The sequence below is a fragment of the Chrysemys picta genome, chromosome 24 (genome assembly GCF_011386835.1).
Source record: "Chrysemys picta bellii isolate R12L10 chromosome 24, ASM1138683v2, whole genome shotgun sequence".
Classification (NCBI taxonomy): Eukaryota; Metazoa; Chordata; order Testudines; family Emydidae; genus Chrysemys; species Chrysemys picta.
The window spans coordinates 12,007,809-12,031,546 of NC_088814.1; the positions used below are offsets into that span (position 1 = coordinate 12,007,809).

The 23,738-nt window shown below is 49.1% G+C and overlaps 1 protein-coding gene across 1 annotated transcript in view; it reads left to right on the forward strand.

Annotated features, from left to right (window-relative positions):
- The first annotated feature begins 19,140 nt into the window (after positions 1-19,140).
- Positions 19,141-23,738, forward strand: part of LOC101953208 (alpha-2-macroglobulin-like protein 1) — a 68,544-nt gene continuing 63,946 nt past the window's right edge. Inside the window, exons 1-4 of the mRNA XM_065577454.1 lie at positions 19,141-19,410; positions 20,889-21,078; positions 21,509-21,671; positions 22,187-22,239. Of these exons, the coding sequence (XP_065433526.1) occupies positions 19,340-19,410; positions 20,889-21,078; positions 21,509-21,671; positions 22,187-22,239 (477 nt within the window). The 5' untranslated portion in view covers positions 19,141-19,339. The remainder of the gene's footprint in view (positions 19,411-20,888; positions 21,079-21,508; positions 21,672-22,186; positions 22,240-23,738) is intronic.

Here is a 23,738-nt window from a genome sequence, read left to right on the forward strand (position 1 = left end):
ATGGAAATATGCTTATGAGTGTAAATACGACATAACTGAATAGGTTTATGCAAGATATGCCATGTAACATATCTTTGTGAAGGTTATGTTCTACCTAATGTATTCATCCTATGTGTATGCATGTATTATTTTTATATCTGAAGTTATGAGTGTTGGCTCTATGCTTGTATTTAAAGTGTTTGCTGTAGGAAGCACATGAGGCAGATTTGGTCAACATAGTGTGACAGGGTTATTCAAGTAATTGGGAGTACTTGGCTAACAATGGACCTTGATAGACACTAATCCACATCTAGGCTTTCCTGGGAACGTTCAAACTAACATGTAAACAATGGTGTGGCCTGCAAAAAGCTGAATCATTCATAGACATGTGACTTGCCCAGGTTGCTACAGACTCCATCTTGTTGCTGTGATTTTGCACAGGAGAACAAAGAGGTTTCCAGCCACAAGAGAATATAAAAGGCCCTGGAAACCCCTCCATTTTGTCTTCAGCTGGCTCAGAAGATAGCCTCTCCACCCCAAAGAGATGCTAAAAAAAAATGGAACAAAGAACAATAACTACAGGGGTGTGAGTGATTGCTGGACCCAGACTAGGAAGGAGTCTAGTCTGTAAAAGAAGCTTATTCAAACATCTCTGAGGGTGAGATTTACCTGCATTTAGTTTCTTACTGTATTAGGCTTAGACTTGCCTGTTTTTGTTTTGTTTTGCTTGGTAATTTACTTTGTTCTGTCTGTTATTACGTGGAACCACTTAAATCCTACTTTTTATACTTAATAAAATCACTTTTGCTTATTAATTAACCCAGAGCAAGTAATTAATACCTGGGGGATCAAACAGCTGTGCATATCTCTCTATCAGTGTTATAGAGGGCGGGGGAACAATTTGAGTTTACCCTGTATAAGCTTTATTCAGAGTAAAACGGATTTATTTGGGGTTTGGATCCCATTGGGGACTAGTTGTCTGGGTGCTACAGACGAGCACTTCTTAAGCTGTTTTCAGTTAAGTCTGTGGCTTGTGGGGCACGTGGTTCAGACCTTGGTCTGTGTTTGTACCAGGCTAGCGTGTCTATCTCAACAAGGCTGGGTAATGAAGTCCTAAGCTGCCAGGGAAAGCAGGCTCAGAGGTAGTCTCAGCACATCAGGTGGCAGTCCCAAGGGGGTTTCTGTGACCCCAACCCATCACAGCTACTTTTAACCATCTTAATTTAAATGGAACAAACACAGAAATAGTTTCCTTACCTTGCCAAATCTTTTTTTTTTAACTTTCCCTTTATATTTTTAGTAGTTTACGTTTAACACTGTACTGTATTTGGTGTGGGTGGGTATTTTTTGTCTCTGCTGCCTGATTGCATACTTCTAGATCCAAATGAGGAGTGTGGTTGACCAATCAGTTAGTAACTCTGGTATTCGTAACTCTGAGGTTCTACACTGTATATACTTTTTGAACTGGGGTGACCAGATCTGACTACACTATTCCAGGTGAGGGCAAACCATTGATTTATAGAATGACAATAGAGTATTCAGTGTTATTCTCTCTCCCATCCCTGATGCAATCTAACATTTGATTGGTTTTTCTGATCATTTTTGCATGTTGAGCAAAGGTTTTAACTGAACTGCCCACCACAATTCCCAGCTCTTGTTCCTAATTAGAACCCGGTGATGTCTGTAAGGAGTTAAAGTACAGTAGGAGGAATAATTTACCTTGCATTTGTCATCGGTTAATTTCACAGGCTCAGAATAAACAGGGAGGGCCAGTAGGCGGGTGTCTTGTCTTGAAGGGCTCTCAGTGACCCCAATCCAAAAAAGCAGAAGTTTTAAGTGAAGAGGAACCTGTTTCCTCCCCCTCCCAGGACAATATTCCAGACACTGTGGCAGGCCCACCAGTTGTGCATGTGAGAAGTGGCACTGGATACAATCTCTTTTAAAGCACAGCAAAACCGAACAACTCCTTATGTCCCAACAAACTGCAATGAAACCCTCTATTTATCCACAGAAGGAGGACAGTGGCTCTGCTGCCAGCCCTACCACTGTCCCTCCACCCAAAGTTGGAGCAGCCACCTCCAGGGGTCACAGACTCATTGCACTTGGAGCACTCCCCCTTTACTGATATCAGCACTGGAAATAACTTGATCTCAGCCTGAAGTTGTGTTCAGTACCAGATGGGTTGACTATAGGCTGCACTGGGGATAAAAAGACTGATGGGTCAGATTGTCAGCATCTCCTGAGCATGAAAAGTGCCCTTTGCCCATGAAAGTTTGTCCTGGATATTTTGAACTCCTTCCATAATGCAAATGTTGTGCTACCTCAAGGTTTTAGGTACATTGATCACTTGCAATCTCCCTCCTCCTTCCAGCTTTCTGCTACCGTAACAGGCACATTAGATAGTCCCTGCCCCAAAGAGCTGACAGTCTTTTTGTACAGTGCTAGCACCATAGGGTCCTGGCCCATGACTGGGGCTCCTGGCCATGAACCCAACACAAATAATTAATATCTGCATGTCACTCTGAAGCCTAGAATGTCTGTGTGAAGCAATGGAAGAAGCTACAATCATGACTGAGAGCTCTTTTTGTACAGAATATCCTTATGTTCCGTGGTTGCTGGGATTCATGGCCTGTCATCATCCAATTTTTCAGTTCTTGGCTGTAATTCATAAAGTAAAAATGGCTGTGATACCACAGCATGTATCGACACCGTGCCAAGAGTCCTAGACCATTGTGATATCAAAGGTAACTCAACCAGTCACCACCCTTCTTCTACGGCTAATTTGCATACAACAATGTCCTAAGTGGAGCACATAATCTGGTCCAAGAGATTAATATAGCTGAACCGCTTGGTACTAGTGACCATAATATAATTAAATTTAACATCCCTGTGGTGGGGAAAACACCACAGCAGCCCAGCACAGTAGCATTTAATTTCGGAAAGGGGAACGACACAAAAATGAAGAGGTTAGTTATACAGAATTTAAAAGGTACAGCACCAAAAGTGAGAACCCTGCAAGCTGCATGGAAACTTTTTAAAGACACCATAATAGAGGCTCAACTTAAATGTATACCCTAAATTAAAAAAAAAACATAGTAAGAGAACCAAAAAAGTGCCACCGTGGTTAAACAACAAAATAAAAGAAGCAGTGAGAGGCAAAAAGGCATCCTTTAAAATGTAGAATTTAAATCCTAGTGAGGAAAATAGAAAGGAGCATAAACTCTGGCAAATGAAGTATAAAAATATAATTAGGCTAAAAAAGATTTTGAAGAACAGCTAGCCATAGACTCAAAGTAATAGCAAACACATTTTTAAGTACATCAGAAGCAGGAAGCCTGCTAAACAACCAGTGGGACCACTGGATGATCAAGATGCTAAAGTAGCACTGAAGGACAATAAGGCCATTGCAGAGAAACTAAATGAATTCTTTGCATTGGTCTTCACGGCTGAGGATGTGAGGGAGATTCCCAAACCTGAGCCATTCTTTTTAGGTGACAACTCTGAGGAACTGTCCCAGATTGAAGTGTCACTAGAGAAGGTTTTGGAACAAATTAATAAACTAAACAGTAATAAGTCACCAGGACCAGATGGTATTCACCCAAGAGTTCTGAAGCAACTCAAATATGAAGTTGCAGAACTGCTAATGGTAGTCTGTAACCTATCATTTAAACCAGCTTCTGTACCAAATGACTGAAGGATAGCTAATGTGACACCATTTTTTTTTTAAAAGGGCTCCAGAGGTGATCCTATTAATGGAGATATCCTATCTCCTAGAACTGGAAGGGACCTTGAAAGGTCATCGAGTCCAGCCCCCTGCCTTCACTAGCAGGACCAAGTACTGATTTTGCCCCAGATCCCTAAGTGGCCCCCTCAAGGTTTGAACTCTCAACCCTGGGTTTAGCAGGCCAGTGCTCAAACCACTGAGCTATCCCTCCCCTGGTAAGCCTTTCTTCAGTACCGGGCAAACTGGTTGAAAGTATAGTAAAGAACGAAATTGTCAGACACATAGATGAACCTAATTTGCTGGGGAAGAGTCAACATGGTTTTTGTAAAGGGAAATCATGCCTCACCAATCTACTAGAATTCCTTGAGGGGGTCAACAAGCATGTGGACAAGGGGGATCCAGTAGATATATTACACTTAGATTTTCAGAAAGACTTTGACAAAGTCCCTCAGCAAAGGCTCTTAAGCAAAGTAAGCAATCATGGGCTAACAGGGAAGGTCCACTCATGGATTGGTAACTGGTTAAAAGATAAACAAAGGGTAGGAATAAATGGTCAGTTTTCAGAATGGAGAGAGCTGAACAATGGTGTCCCCCAAGGGTCTGTACCGGGCACAGTCCTATTCCCACAGATTCATAAATGATCTGGAAAAGGAGTAAACAGTGAGGTGGTAAAAATTGCAGATGATAGAAAACTACTCAAGATAGTTAAGACCCAGGCCGACTGCAAAGAGCTACAAAAAAAAATCTCGTAACTGGGCAATGATAGGTGAAATTCAATGTTGATAAATGCAAGGTAGTGCACATTGGAAAACATAATCCCAACTATGCATATAAAACGATGGGGTCTAAATTAGCTGTTACCACTCAGGAAAGAGATCTTGGAGTCATTCTGAATAGTTCTCTGAAAACATCCACTCAATGTGCAGCAGCAGATCAAAAAAGCAAACAGAATGTTGGGAATTATTAAGAAAGGGATAGATAATAAGACAGAAAATATCTTATTGCCTCTATATAAATCCATGGTATGCCCACATCTTGAATACTGCATGCAGATGGGGTCACCCCATCTCAAAAAAGATATATTGGAATTGGAAAAGGTTCAGAAAAGGGCAACAAAAATGATTATGGGTATGGAACAGCTTCCATATGAGGAAAGATTAATAAGACTGGGACTTTTCAGCTTGGAAAAGAGAAACCTAAGGAGGGATATAATAGAGGTTTATAAAATCTTGACTGGTGTGGAGAAAGTGAATAAGGAATTGTTATTTATTCCGTCAGATAACACAAGAACTAGGGGTCACCAAATGAAATTAATAGGCAGCAAACTTAAAACAAACAAAAGGAAGTATTTCTTCACACAATGCACAGTCAGTCTGTGGAACTCTTTGCCAGAGGATGTTGTGAAGGCCAAGACTCTAACAGGGTTCAAAAAAGAACTAGATAAGTTGATGGACCTATCCTCCATGAATAGTTATTAGCCAGGATGGGCAGGGATGGTGTCCCTAGCCTCTGTTTGCCAGAAGCTGGGAATGAGTGACACGGGATGGATCACTTGATGATTACGTGTTAGGTTCATTCCTTCTGGGGCACCTGACATAAGCCACTGTCGGAAGACAGGATACTGGGCTGGATGGACCACTGTTCTGACCCAGTATGGCCGTTATTATGTTCCTAAGCTCTCACACCTCCATTGTTTGCAGCAGATCTCTGATATTCAGCCCTCAGGCTGGAGAATTGGCTTTTCTTTGTTCCATCAAATTCCATTCAGATATTGCTTAGTTAGAAACCCTGGGGTTTCCAACTTTTTTTTTTCATTTGCAGACCTCTAAACATTTTCAAATGAAGGTGCCGGACCCCCTTTGGAAATCTTAGACATGGTCTGCGGACTCCCAGGGGGCCACGGACCATAGGTTGAAAACCACTGTTCCATAGGCGCTGAGTGTGTGGGTCCTCTGGGGCTGGATCAGCCCTGTGGATCAGCTCCTCTCCCTCCCCCACCCAACGCCTCGCACCCACCGGAGGGCCCTGCCCAGTAGCTCCTCTCCCTCCCTTCCTGCACTTCCTGCCAGATGAAGATCAGCTGTTCAAAGGCATGCAGGAGGTTCTGGGGGAGGGAGTGGGGACAGGAAGAGTTGGAGGGAGGGGTGGGGTGGAGGCGGAGTGGGGGCATGAGGAAGCGAGGCCGGGTGAGGGTTTGGGGGAAGTGAAGTGGGGGCGGGACGGGGGAGGTGGGTGTTGAGCAGCCCCGGGAACTGTCAAAGTCGGCGACTGTGCCCTGTTCTGTGGGAACGACGGCCTTTTGGGGATTCCTTAGACAGAGTTTGCCAACCCCCGTTTGTCCTCAGGCTACAGGTGGAGGGAGAACCACTGACATAAACTGTTCAGAACAATCCCCATTTCCCCTCCAGCACTTGTGTTCCTGCCTGAATATCACTGAACTCGAACCTCCCACAGTGCCGCCTCCTGCTGCCACCACCAAAGAGCAGCGCCAGCTCCTGTCCTGGGAACAAGTGGGAGCTGCTCTAGCAAGAGGTGTGGGCTTCCCTCACTGGGCACAGAACATGGCTCCAGCGGCCCATGGTACCTCTGGGGGATCACATGGAACAGAACCACCATCCCACCCAGCTCACTGTCACTCGCTTGAGCCCTCACCGGACATCATAGAACGTGGCTCCCCATCATCTCCCCAGCAGTGATGGGCTTTCACTGTGCACCGCCAGGCATTTCCTCATCGTGAGAGCCATTCGCCTGGTCAGCAGGGGGTGCTGAAGACCCATCCCCTGAGTCATTTCAATCCAGCCCTGGGAAAGCCCTGCACTGACCGGGAACAGGGCCGGGTCGGGAGGGGCAGGACGCACTATCCCCAGTCGCTCAGTCCCAGTCCGCAGCTGTGCCCAGACCACACTGGGCTGCGGAGCCTGTTTGGGTCGTTGGCTGGGGCTGTCTCGGGATGCCCAGCTGTGACTAAGGGCAGAATTGGGCTCTGTGATGCCAGGACTGGCCGTGACAGAGACCTGAGTCATTCCATGGACGCCGATCTAAGGGATACGGGCCCCAGGCCTGATGCCTGATGCTCGCCCCTTCCTGAATCGCTCTCCCCTGGGCAGGGGCCTCCTGCCACACTCCTGGCTTCACCCGCCCCAAAGGGCCAGGTTTGCCTGGTGGGACTGAAATCCCTGTTACCTTTGAACCATCCCTGAGGACAGGTAAATATTTGAGGGTAAACTGGCAAGGGGCAGTGACCTGGGGCCAGATCTCTGCATCCCTGGAGCTGACACCGAGCCAGGGCAAGCAGGCTGCAGCCTCACTGTGTAGGTGTCTGCAGTGGGGGGTGGAGAGGGGTGACAGACCAGCCCTCCCCCTCTTCCCAATCCCAACTCACTCCCTTGTGTTTTCTTCTGTCTCTCTGTGCCAGTCCCAATGGATCATACATCCCTCTCCCGGCCCCATCTGCCACCTGCACTGGACGGGACATTAATGAGACACAATACACCTCCACTGCAGGGATTCAGAATGGGCCGGGTGTAGTGGACTCGGGGGCAGTGGGTATTTCTGTTACTCAGCCGATTTGCCCGTTACACAAGGAAACCCAGTTCTCCTCCCCCCCTCGAGTGAGGGCAAACATGGAAACTGAATTCTCCTCCCAGCCCAGCCGGGGCTCCGCTGACGCGTGTGCCCATGTGTGAGTAAGAGCCCTCAGCCAGCTGGTAGATTTTTGCACCCCAGGTAATTATTTCATATCATAAACCTACCTTAGAATCATAGAATATCAGGGTTGGAAGGGACCTGAGGAGGTCATCTAGTCCAGTGCTTCTCAAAGTTGGGCCACCGCTTGTTCAGGGAAAGCCCCTGGCGGTCCGGGCCGGTTTGTTTACTTGCTGCGTCCGCAGGTTTGGCCAATCGCAGCTCCCACTGTCTGCGGTTCGTCGCTCCAGGCCAATGGGGTCTGCGGGAAACGGCGCGGGCTGAGGGATGTGCCCAGACCGCCAGGGGCTTTCCCTGAACAAGCGGCGGGCCGGCTTTGAGAAGCACTGATCTAGTCCAACCCCCTGCTCAAAGCAGGACCAATCCGCAACTAAATCATCCCAGCCAGGGCTTTGTCAAGTCTGACCTTAAAAACCTCTAGGGAAGGAGATTCCACCACCTCCCTAGGTAACCCATTCCAGTGCTTCACCACCCTCCTAGTGAAATAGTGTTTCCTAATATCCAACCTAAACCTCCCCCACTGCAACTTGAGACTATTGCTCCTTCTTCTGTCATCAGGTACCACTGAAAACAGTCTAGATCCATCATCTTTGGAACCGCCTTTCAGGTAGTTGAAAGCAGCTATCAAATCCCCCCTCATTCTTCTCTTCTGCAGACTAAATAATCCCAGTTCCCTCAGCCTCTCCTCATAAGTCATGTGCTCCAACCACCTAATCATTTTTGTTGCCCTCCTTTGGACTCTTTCCAATTTTTCCACATCCTCCTTGTAGTGTGGGGCCCCAAACTGGACACAGTACTCCAGATGAGCCCTCACCAATGTCTAATAGAGGGGAATGATCACGTCCCTTGATCTGCTGGCAGTGCCCCTACTTATACAGCCCAAAATGCCGTTAGCCTTCTTGGCAACAAGGGCACACAGTTGACTCATATCCAGCTTCTCGTCCACTGTGACCCCTAGGTCCTTTTCTGCAGAACTGCTACCTAGCCATTCGGTCCCTAGTCTGTAGCAGTGCATGGGATTCTTCCGTCCTAAGTGCAGGACTCTGCACTTGTCCTTGTTGAACCTCATCAGTTTTCTTTTGGCCCAATCCTCTAATTTGTCTAGGTCCCGCTGCATCCTATCCCTATCCTCCAGCATATCTACCACTCCATGGGTGGGAGGGATAGCTCAGTGGTTTGAGCATTGGCCTGCTAAACCCAGGGTTGTGAGCTCAATCCTTGAGGGGGCCACTTAGGGATCTAGGGCAAAAATCAGTACTTGGTCCTGCTAGTAAAGGCAGGGGGCCAGACTCAATGACCCTTTGGGGTCCCTTCCAGCTCTATGAGAGAAGTATATCTCCTCCCAGTTTAGTGTCATCTGCAAACTTGCTGAGTGTGCAATCCATGCCATCCTCCAGATCGTTAATGAAGATATTCAACAAAACCGGCCCCAGGACCCACCCTTGGGGCACTCTGCTTGATACTGGCTGCCAACTAGACATGGAGCCGTTGATCACTACTTGTTGAGCCCAATGATCTAGTCAGCTTTCTATCCACCTTATAGTCCATTCATCCAGCCCATACTTCTTTGCTGGCAAGTTATCAAAACCTTTGCTAAAGTCAAGGAATAACAAATCCACTGCTTTCCCCTCATCCACAGACCCAGTTATCTCCTCAGAGAAGGCAATTAGTTTAGTCAGGCATGACTTGCCCTTGGTGAATCCATGCTGACTGTTCCTGATGACTTTCCTCTCCTTGAAGTGCTTCAAAATAGATTCCTTGAGGACCTGCTCCAAGGTTTTTTCAGGGACTGAGGTGAGGCTGACTGGCCTGTAGTTCCCCAGATCCTCCTCCTTCCCTTTTTTAAAGATGGGCACTACATTAGCCTTTCTCCAGTCATCCGGGACCTCCCCCAATCGCCATGAGTTTTCAAAGGTAATGGCCAATGGCTCTGCAATCACATCCGCCAACTCCTTTAGCACCCTTGGATGCAGCGCATCCGGCCCCATGGACTTGTGCTCGTCCAGCTTTTCTAAATAGTCCTGAACCACTTCTTTCTCCACAGAGGGCTGGTCACCTCCTCCCCATGCTGTGCTGCCCAGTGCAGTAGTCTGGGAGCTGACCTTGTTCGTGAAGACAGAGGGAAAAAAAGCATTGAGGACATTTTCCACATCCTCTGTCACTAGGTTGCGTCTCTCTTTCAGTAAGGGGCCCACACTTTCCCTGACTACCTTCTTGTTACTAACATACCTGAAGAAATCCTTCTTGTTACTCTTAACATCTCTTGCTAGCTGCAACTCCAAGTGTGATTTGGCCTTCCTGATTTCACGCCTGCATGCCTGAGCAATTTTTTTATACTCCTCCCTGGTCATTTCTCCAAACTTCCACGTCTTGTAGGTTTCTTTTTGTGTTTTATTATTCGGAGGGGAAGCTGAGTGCTGGAACGTTAGGAAATGTCCAACTCAAGGAATGAGCAGGAACAGACTGTACCATGACGTGCTCGCACAAGGAGGCCGAGTGAGGGATGACACAGGCAATCTGACCTCTGGCATTGCTGAACTTTTCACTTCTAGACTTTGCAACCTTCATGCTCCTGGGATGGAGCTTTTGTGTTTAACTTCTAGTGCTGGGGGGGAGGGGTTAAAGAAAAACAAATATTTTCGTGCGTGCCCCTGTATAGACCCCACCACTACAGCTCAGGGCCGTGGAGTGTAAGGCCATTAGATCAGCTAGACCAGTGGTCTCAAACTTTTGTATTGGTGACCCCTTTCGCTCAGCAAGCCTGTGTGTGTGACCCTCCCCCCCCTTATAAATTACAAATTTGAGGGTGGAGGTGGCCAGCTTGTGACCCCAACATAATAACCGTGCGACCCCCTGAGGGGTCACGACCCCCAATTTGGGAACCAATGATCTCGACTGAGCTCCTGCATAACACAGGCCAGAGAGCTGCATCAGCTCTCCCTGTGCTCAGCCCATTGCTTGTGTTTCAACACAGCCCGTCCTCCCGCAAGGCAGCCAGTCGGGATTTGAAGATGTCCCTCGTTGTTCTCTCCATCCCAACTCGTAAATAAGAGCCAGTGGAAAAATGAAAGTTGGCTCCAAGCACAATGCGCCTTCCCCTCGGCCGAGGTGTATTTCGATGGGAACCCATAGGAGGATCTATTCTGTCTGTGCCCTGTCCCATCCAGGGGGTCTGTGGGGCTGGCTCCGTGCAATAGAAGAGCAGGCTCAGGGCACATGGGTCTGTGGGGCTAGGAACAGGCTCAGTGCTGATGATGGGCAGTGGGTCAGTACAACGTGTTCAGTGTGGAAGGAAGAGACCAGGGCTGGAGCCACAGGCTCCTCTGGGCCCTGGGGGTGCTCAACCCACTGCTCTGCCCCAAGCCCCCACCCCACCCCTTCCCACCCAGTTCCACCCCTCCCCCGAGCACATCCTGTCCCCACTCCTCCCCCTCCCCCTAGCTCCTCCTGCACACTGTGGAACAGCTGATCATGGTGGGCGGGAAGCACTGGGAGGGAGGGGGAGGAGTTGATAAGTGGGGCTGCCGGCAGACAGGAGGCAGTGGGAGGAGTGGGAGCTGCCTGCCGGTGGGTGCTAAGCACCCACTAATTTTTTTCCATGGGTGCTCCACGGCTGAAGCACCTACGGAGTCGGCACCTCTGGCTGGAGCATGCTCAACGCACATGCAATGTACGGAGACTTTAGCAGCAAAGATTCATAGCTTCATAGATTCCAAGGCCAGAGCAGACCATTGTGGTTCATCTAGTCTCACCTCCTGTATAACCCAGGCCAGGGAATTTCCCCAAAATAATTCCTGGAGCAGAGCTTATAGGAAAACATCCAACCTTTATTTCAAAATTGCCAGTGACGGAGAATTCATCACAATGCTTGGGAAATTGTTCTACTGGTTAATTACCCTCCCTGTTGAAAATATACACCATATTACCAGTCTCAATTTGTCTAGCTTCAACTTCCACCCATTGGATCGTATTATGCCTTTCTCTGCGAAATTGAACAGTCTGTTATCAAATATTTCTTTCCCGTGTAGGTACTTATGGACTGTAATGAAATCACCTTAGCCATCTGTGACGAAGTGGGGGATTTTCTTATTTTTTCCTTGTTTTGCATGCAGAGGGGGTGGGACTCAGTTTCCCTGGGTGTTACTGGTTTAACGAGGTGATGGGAGAGGGATTTTGTGGTTTCAGAGGACCAGTGAGGGAACTTGGGACCCCAGCCAATGGCCTGGAGAATGGATACCCCAGCGACTGGTGACCTGGTGATCTGGTGACCCGGAGGCCCAGCTCAGGAGTCACAGCTGGTTCTGGCCAGAGGACAATGGGCTGTGAAGAAAGGACCCCAGTGATTTAACCAGCCAGTTCCAGCCAGAGGGGGCCAGAGGACAGAAGAGGGGAGAGGAGGCCCAGGCGACCCTGTTTACCTGGAGAGAAGACAATGGACAGAGGCGGGGCTTGGGGCTGGTGATATCAGATGCCCAGCTGGGAAGCAGGGGGGCTCTGGGCTGGAGAGGGAGAGCTGGCAGAGCCCGCCTGGATGCAGTAGAGACTTGGATATGCTGTGCTGAGTAGGATGACCAGATGTCCCGATTTTATATAAGGAAATTCAAGTCCAGAAAGTACCGTCTCCTAATGCAACACCTTTTGCCCTTTGTAATTTTGATCCCTGCACAACTGTCATCTTGAATCATGAATGTCCACTTCCTGAAATCAGCCCACCTGAAATTATGTCACCCCTTAAATTGGAAATTTTGTATGAAGACACCAAAGTCAACAATCAAGAGCTATGGGTCGTTGATGGCACTGGTTTTTATTGTAATAGGAGGGCCGTCATCGGATATGCGGTGCTTCATGTAATTTCTGATAAAGTCTACCAGGGCACAGTTCCACATCACTCAGCCCAAGAGACAGAAGTAATAGCTGTCACTGTTGCACTAGAAAATGCCAACACCAAAACAAACATCACAATCTGCACCGATTCAGACTGGACAATGCGAACGCCGCTCAACTGAATGACAGTATGGAAGCAGAGAAATATGTTATCAGCAGATAATCGCCCTGTAGCTTATGCGGGATGCCTTCTCCATGCATGGTCTTTAGTGGAAGCAAGGAGGTCCCATCGTCAGAATCAAGCTGAAATTTCCTTGTTAAATAGTAGAATGGATCAGCTACCTAAACAAGCTGCTCTTCTTGGGCCAGAAACAACTTGGAATAAAGTGAATCACACCGTCAGTGCAGTCAAACTAGTTGATTGTACAGATCACCAGGACATAGTCTATCTTCAAGGGCAGGATGCTGAAATTGCAAGGTTACTGAAGGAAGGCAAATGCTAAACACACCGAATATTCAAGCATGCATCAAGGATGGTAATGTCTACAAAGGAGAAATCTGATCAACCTGATAACACCAATGAGGACCCGATACCAATACTAGTGGTTCCTACTGTTTTACGAAAGGAGCTAGTACAACTAGCCCATGCACAAGGACACTTTGGTTTACAAAAGAAACTACAGAGATTGGCTACAGTGGGATGGTAGCCTCCCATCTCTTCTGTTACCGAGCACTTTATCAATAATTGTCTGCGCAGCGCTTATAACAACCCTGATACTCAAATCCGAAAAGGACCATTGTTACGCCAATCTGTGGATGGACCCTGAGTAGGTTCAAATAGACTACATTGGTCCCCTGCCCCAGACTGGACGTGGGAATGCATATTGTCTTGTACTGAAAGATCCTTTCTCAAAATGGATCGAAGGATATCCCATGAGAAATTGCACAGCAACCACTATGGCAAAGGTGCTCCTAGAGAATGCTTTTAGCCAGAGGTTCCACATTGCAGGTCACCCCCAAGCCACCATAAATAACTGAACTAATAATGTCATGTCTTCTTCCTACAGGTGAGAAAAACTAAAGAACATGGTCAAAAGGAGACATACAATGTAGATAGTTTGGATTTGGTTAAATTTGTTATGGATCTGTAGTGCTTTGGTGGTCAATGAAAATGAACACTGGTTCTGTAAAGTAAACCAGAGCTTGCTACACAAATGGAAAATTCCCATGTTTGAATATGACGAGGATGTTTGGATGGATACTACTGGACCCAACCAGAATGCAGATGAGGATGACATATTTATATGAGGATTTTATCAATGCAGAGTATGAAGAGGATTATGGGGGGTTAGATGTGAGACCAAGTCAAGGAAATCAGTTGGAAGAATATCTTGAAGCCCTGACTAAACTTTTCCCTGAATAGGATGTGCGAGTGCAGAGTACCAGAAAGGTTCCACCTAAGGTATGGTCATTTGGAGGGCTAGTACCAATGTCCAGAAGAGGTAGAGATCTCTCAGAATTTGCTACTAAAATACTTTTAACTCCAGCATATTGGATTATCCCTGAAGACGTCATGTTGTAATTGGTTATGATATATGCCTATGTCCTTGAAGGATATTGTTATATGGTTATTAAGGAACAAAAAGGCAATAATTCCCTAATATCCTTCACATTACATGACAATCGGGAACATGATCCAAGTTTGAACCCCACTGGGCAACTAAAGTACATAAAGAAATTATCCACTGGATGCAGCTGGATGTTAGACCCCTCGCCATTTCTTGGATATTCATTGTATATGTCCCTGGGAATTTCAGTATGTCGGCCATTCTTCACCATCACCATCCTCACACCTTCGTTGTCAAACTGTATATATATACTCCAGATAATCAGTACCACATTATGAATTTATCATGTCATCCTTGACTGATAACACTATTATCAGTGTTCCACTTCGTTGAGCCATTATGTTTTGTCTAAATGTTTTCTTTTGGATAATTCCGTTCCTATGCACGATGTCACTTGTACCGGGCAATTAACTATAGGAATCAACATCTCGGACTCTGGGAAATGGACAGTGAAAGGTCCTTTTGAACTGTTTGACCACTTTAAGATTACTGTCTGTCCACCACCAAAAATAAGTTATATGGGATCATTTGTAATCAAGAAGGATGTCACAAGAATCGTCATGATTGATCCCAAGTTTGTCCTTAAATGTATAATCATGCCTGTGCAAATTTCCGTCATCCCAATGCATAGTACTTGTGCTCCATAGGTCATTCCCCTTCTCACAGGATGAACGCCTGGCTTAAAGGTATCTTGACCACCTCTATGTATCGAAGGCGTAAACGTGATCTCGTGGCAAAGGTCCTGGGTGGCATAGGAACCGGACTTGGAGTTTTAAATACAATAGACCAAAATCTATTGGCCAAAAGAATCAGGAAATTGGGCCATGATGTTTTGACATTGTCTGAACCACTGTCTTCAGCCCTACTAGAGCTCGGCAAAACAGAATTTGACATTGTAAATATATTACCATACTGTCTTGAAGTACAAGAGCTGGACCATCTCAGAGTATTAGGAGCCTTAGGAATTCTACAGTCAAATCTGTCACAGGCCTTTGCATGCGCTGAGGCTCAGCAGTGGCTCCTGGATATTGCCAAATCAATCATAAGAGAGGGTTTCAGTGGCAATCTGCCTTTAGAACTTAAAAGAATTCTATGGACCAACTCAACAGACTTTGAAAGAACACATCATCAATGGTAGAAGCTAGTTAACTTCACCTATTTCCCCCATAACCATACCATCATTGCCCTTGTCCTGACCTTAAAGGCAGCCAACCAGGAAGACATCTATCCAATTATACCTGTGGGTCTCTTTGCAAATAAGTCCTTATTGGTATCCTTGGAAACAAGTAAATGGGTTCATTTTAGGGGTAAGGAGTACAATGTGATTAATCTCCAGGTGTGTGAAGAACAGAAAGGATTGGGGTACACATGTACTACAGGTGTGTTAGAAGAATCACATATATGTTTAAACACTAAATCAGGCATGTGCAATTATGAACTACACCATCATCCCCTAGTCAATCATTCTGCAGTGGTACATTTGGACAGACATTGTCTTTGCATTAGAAGCCTCTGACCAATGTTTATAGTTAATAAGTTTTATAAAATTATGAACAATATTACGGCCAACATATGTCTGTGTCAAATTTACAGCATAGTAGGATTTGATATCCAAATCACCCTACATGACATAGAAACAGAAGACATACAAACTATAAAATATATGATTACCTTGAGCCAAAACATATTGCAGCAGAGTTGGAGGCTATTAAAAGGCTTCTTCACCATAAGCAGCTAACCTATTATATTAACAATTTACAAACAGAGGGTTTAAAAACTCTAATCACAGTTCATCATGCAGTTGCTAGTATAAAGCGGGTGTTAAAGAAAATCAAGGATGAAACAACTCGTATGCACTGGTGGGAAGATATATTTAGCTCCAGTACAGGGGATATGCGAGCTGCCTGGGTTATAATGCTTCATCCCATTGTGGTGGTTTTGATTATCCAACTTGTAATTATTATATATGTGGTTATCTTATCTGTGTGTGTATTTAGGCTCAAGAAATCAAAAAGGAGATCAAGTAATACAATGTTTACGTTATCTGATTTAAATGCTATAGTATGACCTGTTAATACTATAACGGGGGATAGCTCAGTGGTTTGAGCATTGGCCTGCTAAACCCAGGGTTGTGAGCTCAATCCTTGAGGGGGCCATTTAGGGATCTGGGGCAAAAATCTGTCAGGGATGGTACTTGGTCCTGCTAGTGAAGGCAGGGGGCTGGACTTGATGACCTTTCAAGGTCCCTTCTAGTCCTATGAGATAGGTATATCTCCATATATTATTATTATAATATGTGGCTGCTATTATGGTTCTTATTTTAGTTGTAACATGTTTGCACTTTGCTTGTTCAAAGTATAATACATTATATATGGTAACTGTGCTGTTAACACTGTGCACAATTACTAAGGAGTGGATTCTGTTGGGATAATTGAAATAAGAAATACAAAATGGAGTCTGTGACGTGACTTTGGAACTCCATCCTTGTTTACCTCAGGGGCACTGACTCTAAGGTAGCTCCAACTGGTCAGGACTGGATTTTCCCGCCTCTGGGCTCCGGACATTCCATCTGTTTTCCCGCCCAAATCCCTGAAGGTTCTATCACCTCAGACTTGCTTGGCGTTGCTATTTGGAACAGTTCAGTTTTTCCCGCCTTAACATCTATAAAAGATGGACCCCAGCGCGGGTGCGGGGCTGTCCATCTGAGCGGCAGCCAGAGCGCGGTGCGGTACGGGTCTCATCGTGGTCCCGACCATATCGATGAGAGTGACACCTACCAGAAGACACCAGAGAGGACCTTCAACACTTACCTTATCCTGCTGTTCCATCTCCGGAGGGCGTCTCTTCCATGGAGATCACCATCCCTCTGCTGGGCTCCTCAGAGTTCCTCCTTGACGGCTTTCCACTGGCCCGAGAGTTGAGGTCCTGAGTACCAGCACCGCACACAATTCAGCACTAGGTGAGGGAGGAAGAAATCAATCTCCGTTATAGGGCACTTGACCAAGGGAGGAATTTACCTGGCTCGGGGCTTTATGCCCCATTGGAAGTCACTGTCGCTATTGTTATTGGTTGTAATACTGGTCTGCGTTTGTGGTTTTCCCCCTTCCCTATCAATTGTATTCTTATCCCTAACACACATCTCTTTGCTTTCACCTGACTTACCCGTCTCCTCTTCATTATGCACCGCACCATACCTGGGGTATTGGTCCACTGGGCGATTAGATACCAGAGTGGGTCGTATCTGCACTTCTGAGAAAAAGGGGTATCCATTTTCTTTCCCTCTACCACCCCCGATTTATTCTGAGTTACCTTTTCCCCCTTTCAGGCAACAGCATTCAAATTGTTCTTAAGAACAAGTTTTTAAAGTATATTATTGTCCTTAACTCTGCTGGCCAGATATTTCTTCTTGTATCCTTTTGCTTTTATCAGTCACATTTTTCTGATTAAATTCTTCCTCCCAGCTGGTTTGGCTAATAATTATTTTCAGCTTTGTGAAATTGGCCCTTTCACAGCACCAAGTAGAAATATTTCTGGTCTGGACTTTATTCTGTTTGCACATTATAAATGTGGTTGTCAGGATCACTTGTACCTAGGCTACCGTTCATTTTTAGTGCTGTGATCAGTTCCTCTTTATCATCCAAGAAGAGGGCTAATGTACAATACTCCCATGCTGGATGCAACACTTTTTGAGTTAGGAAATTGTCATCTTTAATATGAGGAAATTCCAAGGACATTTTAGTATTAGCAGCATCACACCGCCAGCATGTGTCACTCACATTGAAATCCCCCAGGATCACACAGATTTTTTCCTACATTCTATAAAGAGCTGCATAAGGAGCTTCTCATCCTGTTCCTTAGTGGGATTTGGCGATCTGCCCCGGACACAGCTAACTGCTAACCCCTCATCTTGTGCTGTATCGGTTAGGACAGGGATCCATATGTTGCCGGCACAGAATGCCCGAGGACAGCAACAGCGGGTTCGTTGCCCGGTGTGCTTCGCGCCAATAAACACACCAGGGGTGGAGAAACAAACAAAGTTTATTTGGGATCCCAAAGCGGTGCAAGGAGACTGGCAGGTCTCAAATCAAGCACACTAACAGGAACAGTTTTTCTTCTTTTATACATTTTACAGTTAAGCCTCACCGCCCCTCCCCCCTTTCCCCTTCCTTCCTCCCCTTTTACCCCTCCCTTCCCTGGTAACAGTTACTAAGCAAATAACGATTACATTTAAGCAGTTAAATTATTCTTGGCAGCTATAAGCGTAGCTTGTTAGTAACTTCTTTAAACTGTTATCTTGTCCTTTTTCCCTTCAGCCAGAAACATGCAGGCCTCATTATTACCGCTTGATACCGGTGTGAGCACGGGGTTGCACACAGATAACTGGTTGCTTACATATTCCAATTGCACCTGGCTTTTGAGATTGATTAGAGTTTAAACATGGAAGAAGTTTGGTTCATATAGGCCTAGTGCAGGAAGGCTTCATTGACACTTAGTGGCCTTCCACCCTCCCGAGTTACCTAGGGTTATGCCTAGTGACGTCAACACATAACCATTGAAGATCATTTTCTACCAACTTGTTAGTGACTCGGAAACAAGTCTGAGACACTCTACTGATCATGTGCAAATGGCAATGTTCTGTACTTTATAATCTAGCCACATCAACATAGATTTTCATGGCAACAGGGAAAAAACTTCTCTTCCCCTAGCACAATCCCCCTGCCAAATTTCAATTCCAGGCTCCGAGGCATGGAGGTGCTAGAACTCCTCAACGAAATGCTCAGAAAAATGGATTGCCCTGGAAAAAACTACCTGTGTTAATGCTAACCGTGTTCTCAGAAATGGCTCGACTTGTTTTTGGTGAAAGTTTACAAAAAAAATTCAACCCAAGGCAGAGCCTGAGCATGGAAAGTTCATCCCCGGCAGTCCCAGTGTGGGAACGTTAGACGCGATCGTGAATGGGGGTTTCATGAGACATGCTCAGCAACCCCAACGTTCTTCTCATTTGCATTGCAGTAGTGGGGTCGCTGCCAGAACCCACTTTAACGAACTCATTTCTCAGCAAGCTCCTCCCCCCTGCTCCTGCCAGGGCTTTCCCAGCATCCCGGCTACTGCACCACCACCGACCCCAGAGGGGTCCCACCCCCTGCCGTGTAACCAATGCGAGGGGCGTCCTGGCTTGTCTGAGCCTTTGGCAGGCAGCATCCTCTGACTCAAGCTGCAACAACCTGCCAGAGCCTCGAATCCAGCAGCTGGGGGCGGTGTGTAAATATTGTCCTGGCTGCGTCCCCAGCCCCAGCCAGAGACCTGACACGTCCCTTGTTTACCCCGGATCAAAGCGAAGCTCCGGCTCCAGAGTGTATATCAGGGCAGAGCAGGCTGGTCTCCAGCACAGAGCGTGGGGGAGAGGGAGGAAGAAGGACCCAGAGGGGGGTGACGTGTGTGTGTCCCCTTGTGTCTGCCCGTCTGCTGCACCCCAGGAATGGGGGCCCCAGTAACCCCGGCCTGCCTGCTGCTCCTCCTGCACCTCACAGCTGGGACGTCTGCAGAGCCGTAAGCCCTGTCCGTGTTTGTCTGTCTGTCCGCGTGGTAGGCAGTGCGGGGGGGGGGCGGGTTGTAAGCAGCTGAGGGCACCAATGAGGGGGCTGCTCAATCTGAATCTGATGGGACGGGTCCGTTCTCCCCTGGGAGCTCCGTCTCTGGCGCTGGGTCCCTCCTGGACCCCCTTGGTCCTGTCCCTCCCAGCGGCGGGGGAGGTTGGCTGTGATTAAGGCAGTGGCTTCGGGGGCAGGAGAGCTGGGTTCAGTGCCTGCTCTGCTACAGACGCCCTGTGCGCCCCCGGGCAGACACTGACCCTCTGAGCCTCAGCTCCCCTCTGTACCATGGGGTGATGATCCTCTGCGACCGCCTGCTCCCGTCAGCCTGTCACCTCCTCAGGCCATGGCCTGTCTCTGCCTGCGGGTCTGTCCAACCCCAGTGCAGGGGGACCAGGCTGGGCTGGGCCTCTAGGCACCAGTGAAAGAGAACAGGAATTACCGACGAACCCAGTGCGTTAAACGAACATCACAGCCAGAACCTGGGAGTGCCCCGAAGGTGCAAACGCCGAAGGGTTCCTGCGAGAGCGGGTGGAGACCCCGGGGTGCAGACTGAGCTGGGGGTGGGGGTGGGGTTGTATCTAAGCCAGTTACTGGCTGCAAAGGGCTCAGGTGCTCAGTACAGGCCCAGACTAACCAGCCTCCCCCCGCCGTGCACAGGTGTGACGAACTGGGACTGTTCTTACTGTGGTCTGTGAATGCTGACAGGGGAGTGTGGCTAGGATAGTCTGCATTGGGGGATGGGAGACTGCCCGAAGGAGAATACCTGAGCGTGTAACATGAGAACCCAGGAAGGAGTTGGAGGCCAGGTGACACCTTGGCCCGGGAAACTGAACAAAGGCTGTGGGAGGGGTCGCTGAAGGGAGAGTGTTGGAAGCGGGCTGGAGAGATGGCTGGGAGGCAGAGATGGCTCTGACCTCCCAAGGGGCGGGCTGGGATGCCCTGGGACCCCAAGATGGACCTAACTGAGGGGGGCCCTGTTGTGTGTGCCTGCAAGACCTGTCTTGGACTGTATTCCTGTCATCCAAATAAACCTTCTGCTTTACTGGCTGGCTGAGAGTCATGGTGAATCGCAGGAAGCCGGGGGTGCAGGGCCCTGAGTCCCCCAATACTCCGTGACAACAGGGGTCTCTGCTCACTCTCAGCGCCACTAGCTGCCCCCTTCTGGGCAGACCAAGCAGCCGAGAGGCCAGGGATGGAGGGGGCCCCTCCAGCTCCGCGGAAGGCAGGCTGGGGCAGGGGAAGGAGCAGGGGTGCCTTGCCCTGCCCCTGCCCTGTGGTTAGAGAAACTAATCAGTCTCCAACACCGTCAACCCAGCTCTGTCCCAGCAGGAGGGACACTCAGAAAACGGGAGTCACCCCCGGTCCTGGGGGAGGCTCTGGGCTGTCCCCTCCCATCCCATTCCCCCACTGCCCATGGTGCTTTCCCCTCCCCAGGCACTATGTGGTGGTGAGCCCAGCCGTACTCTACCACCCGCACATGGGGACGATGTCAGTTCATCTCAGCGACCTCAATGAGACCGTCTGGGTGAGCATCCGGCTGGAGAGGGGGGATGGTCCCAGCGCTATCACCCTGCTGGAGAGAGAGGTCCAGGAGCCCCGTCTGCACGAGAACGTGCGCTTCCAGGTGAGCCCCCACCCGCAGCCATTGGCACGGCCCCGGGCACTGGCCATGGGCATGGAGCCCATCAGCCCCGGGTCTGCAGCCCCAGCCCAGCCTCAGGCCCCGGGCACAGCAGGGCTCAGGGGACTGGCCATGGGCACGGAGCTGGTCACTCAATGGGCAGCTGTAGCCACAGAACTCGAGCCCATCCCTCAGCAGCGACAGGCAGGAGGGAGCGGGGATGGGGTGGGGGGCACAGAGAGCCCCTGGCTTCCAATTCCATCGAAGGCCCCAGGTTCATGCTCCCTCCCATTCAGGGCCCCCAGGCTGGGGAGTGGGTTTCCTGTGTTTTGGGGGGTGGGAACAGGGACTCACAAACACCACTGCCCCATGTCTGCACCACGACCGGCCCGTTACCGGCTGCTGTGGCCTTGCTGGGGTTTCCCATGTGCAGGTTCCAGCCCCATCCAAGGGGCAGCAGGAAGTGGCAGAGCTGCACGTCTCAATCCGGGGAGATGCCCTGCAGTTTTCTGAGCGGAAGAAAGTGCTGCTGCAGGCGCTGCAGCCCGGGACCTTTGTGCAGACGGACAAGGCTGTCTACAAGCCGGGACAGACAGGTGAGAGGGCAGGTGCTGCTGGAGGGAGTTTCCTGGGGCACCAGGCCCTTGGGACGGACTCCCGGGCTCTGGGGATGGGCTGGGGGCCTAGCGAGGGATTCGGGACTCTCACTTCTAGGCCCCTGTCTGCACCCAGCTGCAGGGGGCGAGAGGCCCAAAGCCTGAGGCCTGTGTTGGGGGCCTGTATGGAACCAATGGGGGTCTCAGCCCATCCTTGGTGATGGCACAGACTCTGCAGGGGGCACCAATCGGCCTCCTCTGGCAGCCTCAGCAGGGAGGTGGGGGGCTGGCTGGGCCCTGGAGGTTGAGCTCCCCTCCAGCCGCCCAGGGCAGGGCCGTGGCTCATTGGTAGAGGGCAGTGGGGGGAAGCTGGTGCTGCGCTGCCCGGGCTGGGCCCATTCTGTGGGTTCACAGAGGCCGTCACTGCCCGGGGCATCCGGCTGGCACCTTCCCCATCTGGGAATGCATTCAGATAAACCAATCCGGGGCTGATTCCTGCCTCTGTTCCTTTCCAGTGAAGTTTCGAATCCTCAGTTTGGACGTAAACTTTGTTCCCAGTACCCGGAAGGTGAGAGCTGGGGCCGGGGAAGGGGGTCATGGTACCAGGACCCCAGTGCACTGAACGCGTTAGATCTCAGCAGACAACAAGGTGTCCAGCGTGTCACTGGCCATGACAACAGGAGTCCATCCTCTGCCCCCTATGGCTGGATGCACCCCAGCCCCTCAATGGGGTGGTTGCAAGATATAGGGAGCGTGAGGGGGAGCTACAAACCAGCTGCCACTTTCCAGCACCACCTTCGTCCTATCTGAGTAGGGCCCAGGGCAATGTGCCTTAGATGTGTCACCTTCATCCTATCTGAGTAGGGCCCAGGGCAATGTGCCTTAGATGTGTCACTGCAACATGAAACTTCCCAGTGAGAGACAGACAGGAGTGTTTAACCCTGTGTAGCGTAACCCTCGCTCTTCACCTCCTCCCCGGGAAGGTGGGTCCAGCAAGAAGCAGTTTCATGGCTCAGATGCATCAACATAAGCCCCTCCTGGCATCAGCATCCCAAGGAAAGAGGCCGGTCTCGGGTCAGCAGCGGCTTTTAGATATTAGTGTCAGAACAGATGGAGAGTTATACCACTCACAACGCAGCACAAGTCCCAGGGATCTGTGTGTGACGACGCACCCAGCATGGGAACATAACAGCCCCATGGCGCCCGCACAGCAGGCTGAACGATCCGCGCAGACCTTACAGCAGAGAGTGCCTGTTTGTGTCAGCCTCCAATTAACTTCTCCCCACCCCCCTGACACAGACAGCGACCCCGGAAGCTCCTTTTCATTTGGATGATAGAAGTGGCCGTAAACAGAAGGGAGCAAAGTTCCATTAAGATCTCCTGACCCTTTTAACACCGAGTTACAGTCTAGTTTAGTCTTTGGAATTTCCCAGCAATCATTTGGCTCAGCTGGGTTGGTCTTTTGGAATAGGAAATTCCCAGAGAAAAACTGCGTTAACTTGTCGTGAAGGCAGCTAAGTGAGGCCACATTTCAATCCAGTGCAGTACAAGAACAGTAGCATTGGATGACAGGGTGTCAGCAGTTTGAAAACGGGTTGTTTCGACAGCACAGTCTAGTTTCCCCATCATTTACGTCCAGCTCAGTCACCAAGCAGGTATTGGGAAGGTTCAGAAATGCACAATGGGCGCTGCGGAAATAACTCTAACTCCGTCCCTGTTGGCACCCAGCCCGAGCGTCCCACTGCAAAGTGGAACAACCAACCAACCTACCTAACGGGCAAGAACAGATCACATGGGCCCGTCCTCGGCCGACCCAGCCACAAGCCCATTTCACCAAATGACAATTCCAGTATGGCCCACAGAACCCCTTTCGCATCCTGTAAACACAGCTCCCCTCCCAGCCACCTCGCCCGGCCACTGGCTGCAACGCAGACCCCCGGCCCTCAGACTGCCCCTTGGCAGAGACCCCAGCATCTCGCCCTGCTCCTCCACGCACAGACCAACCAACCACTGCCCCGTATCCGCCACTGCAGAGCGGGGCATGGGAGGTGCGAGGGCTCCAGCCTC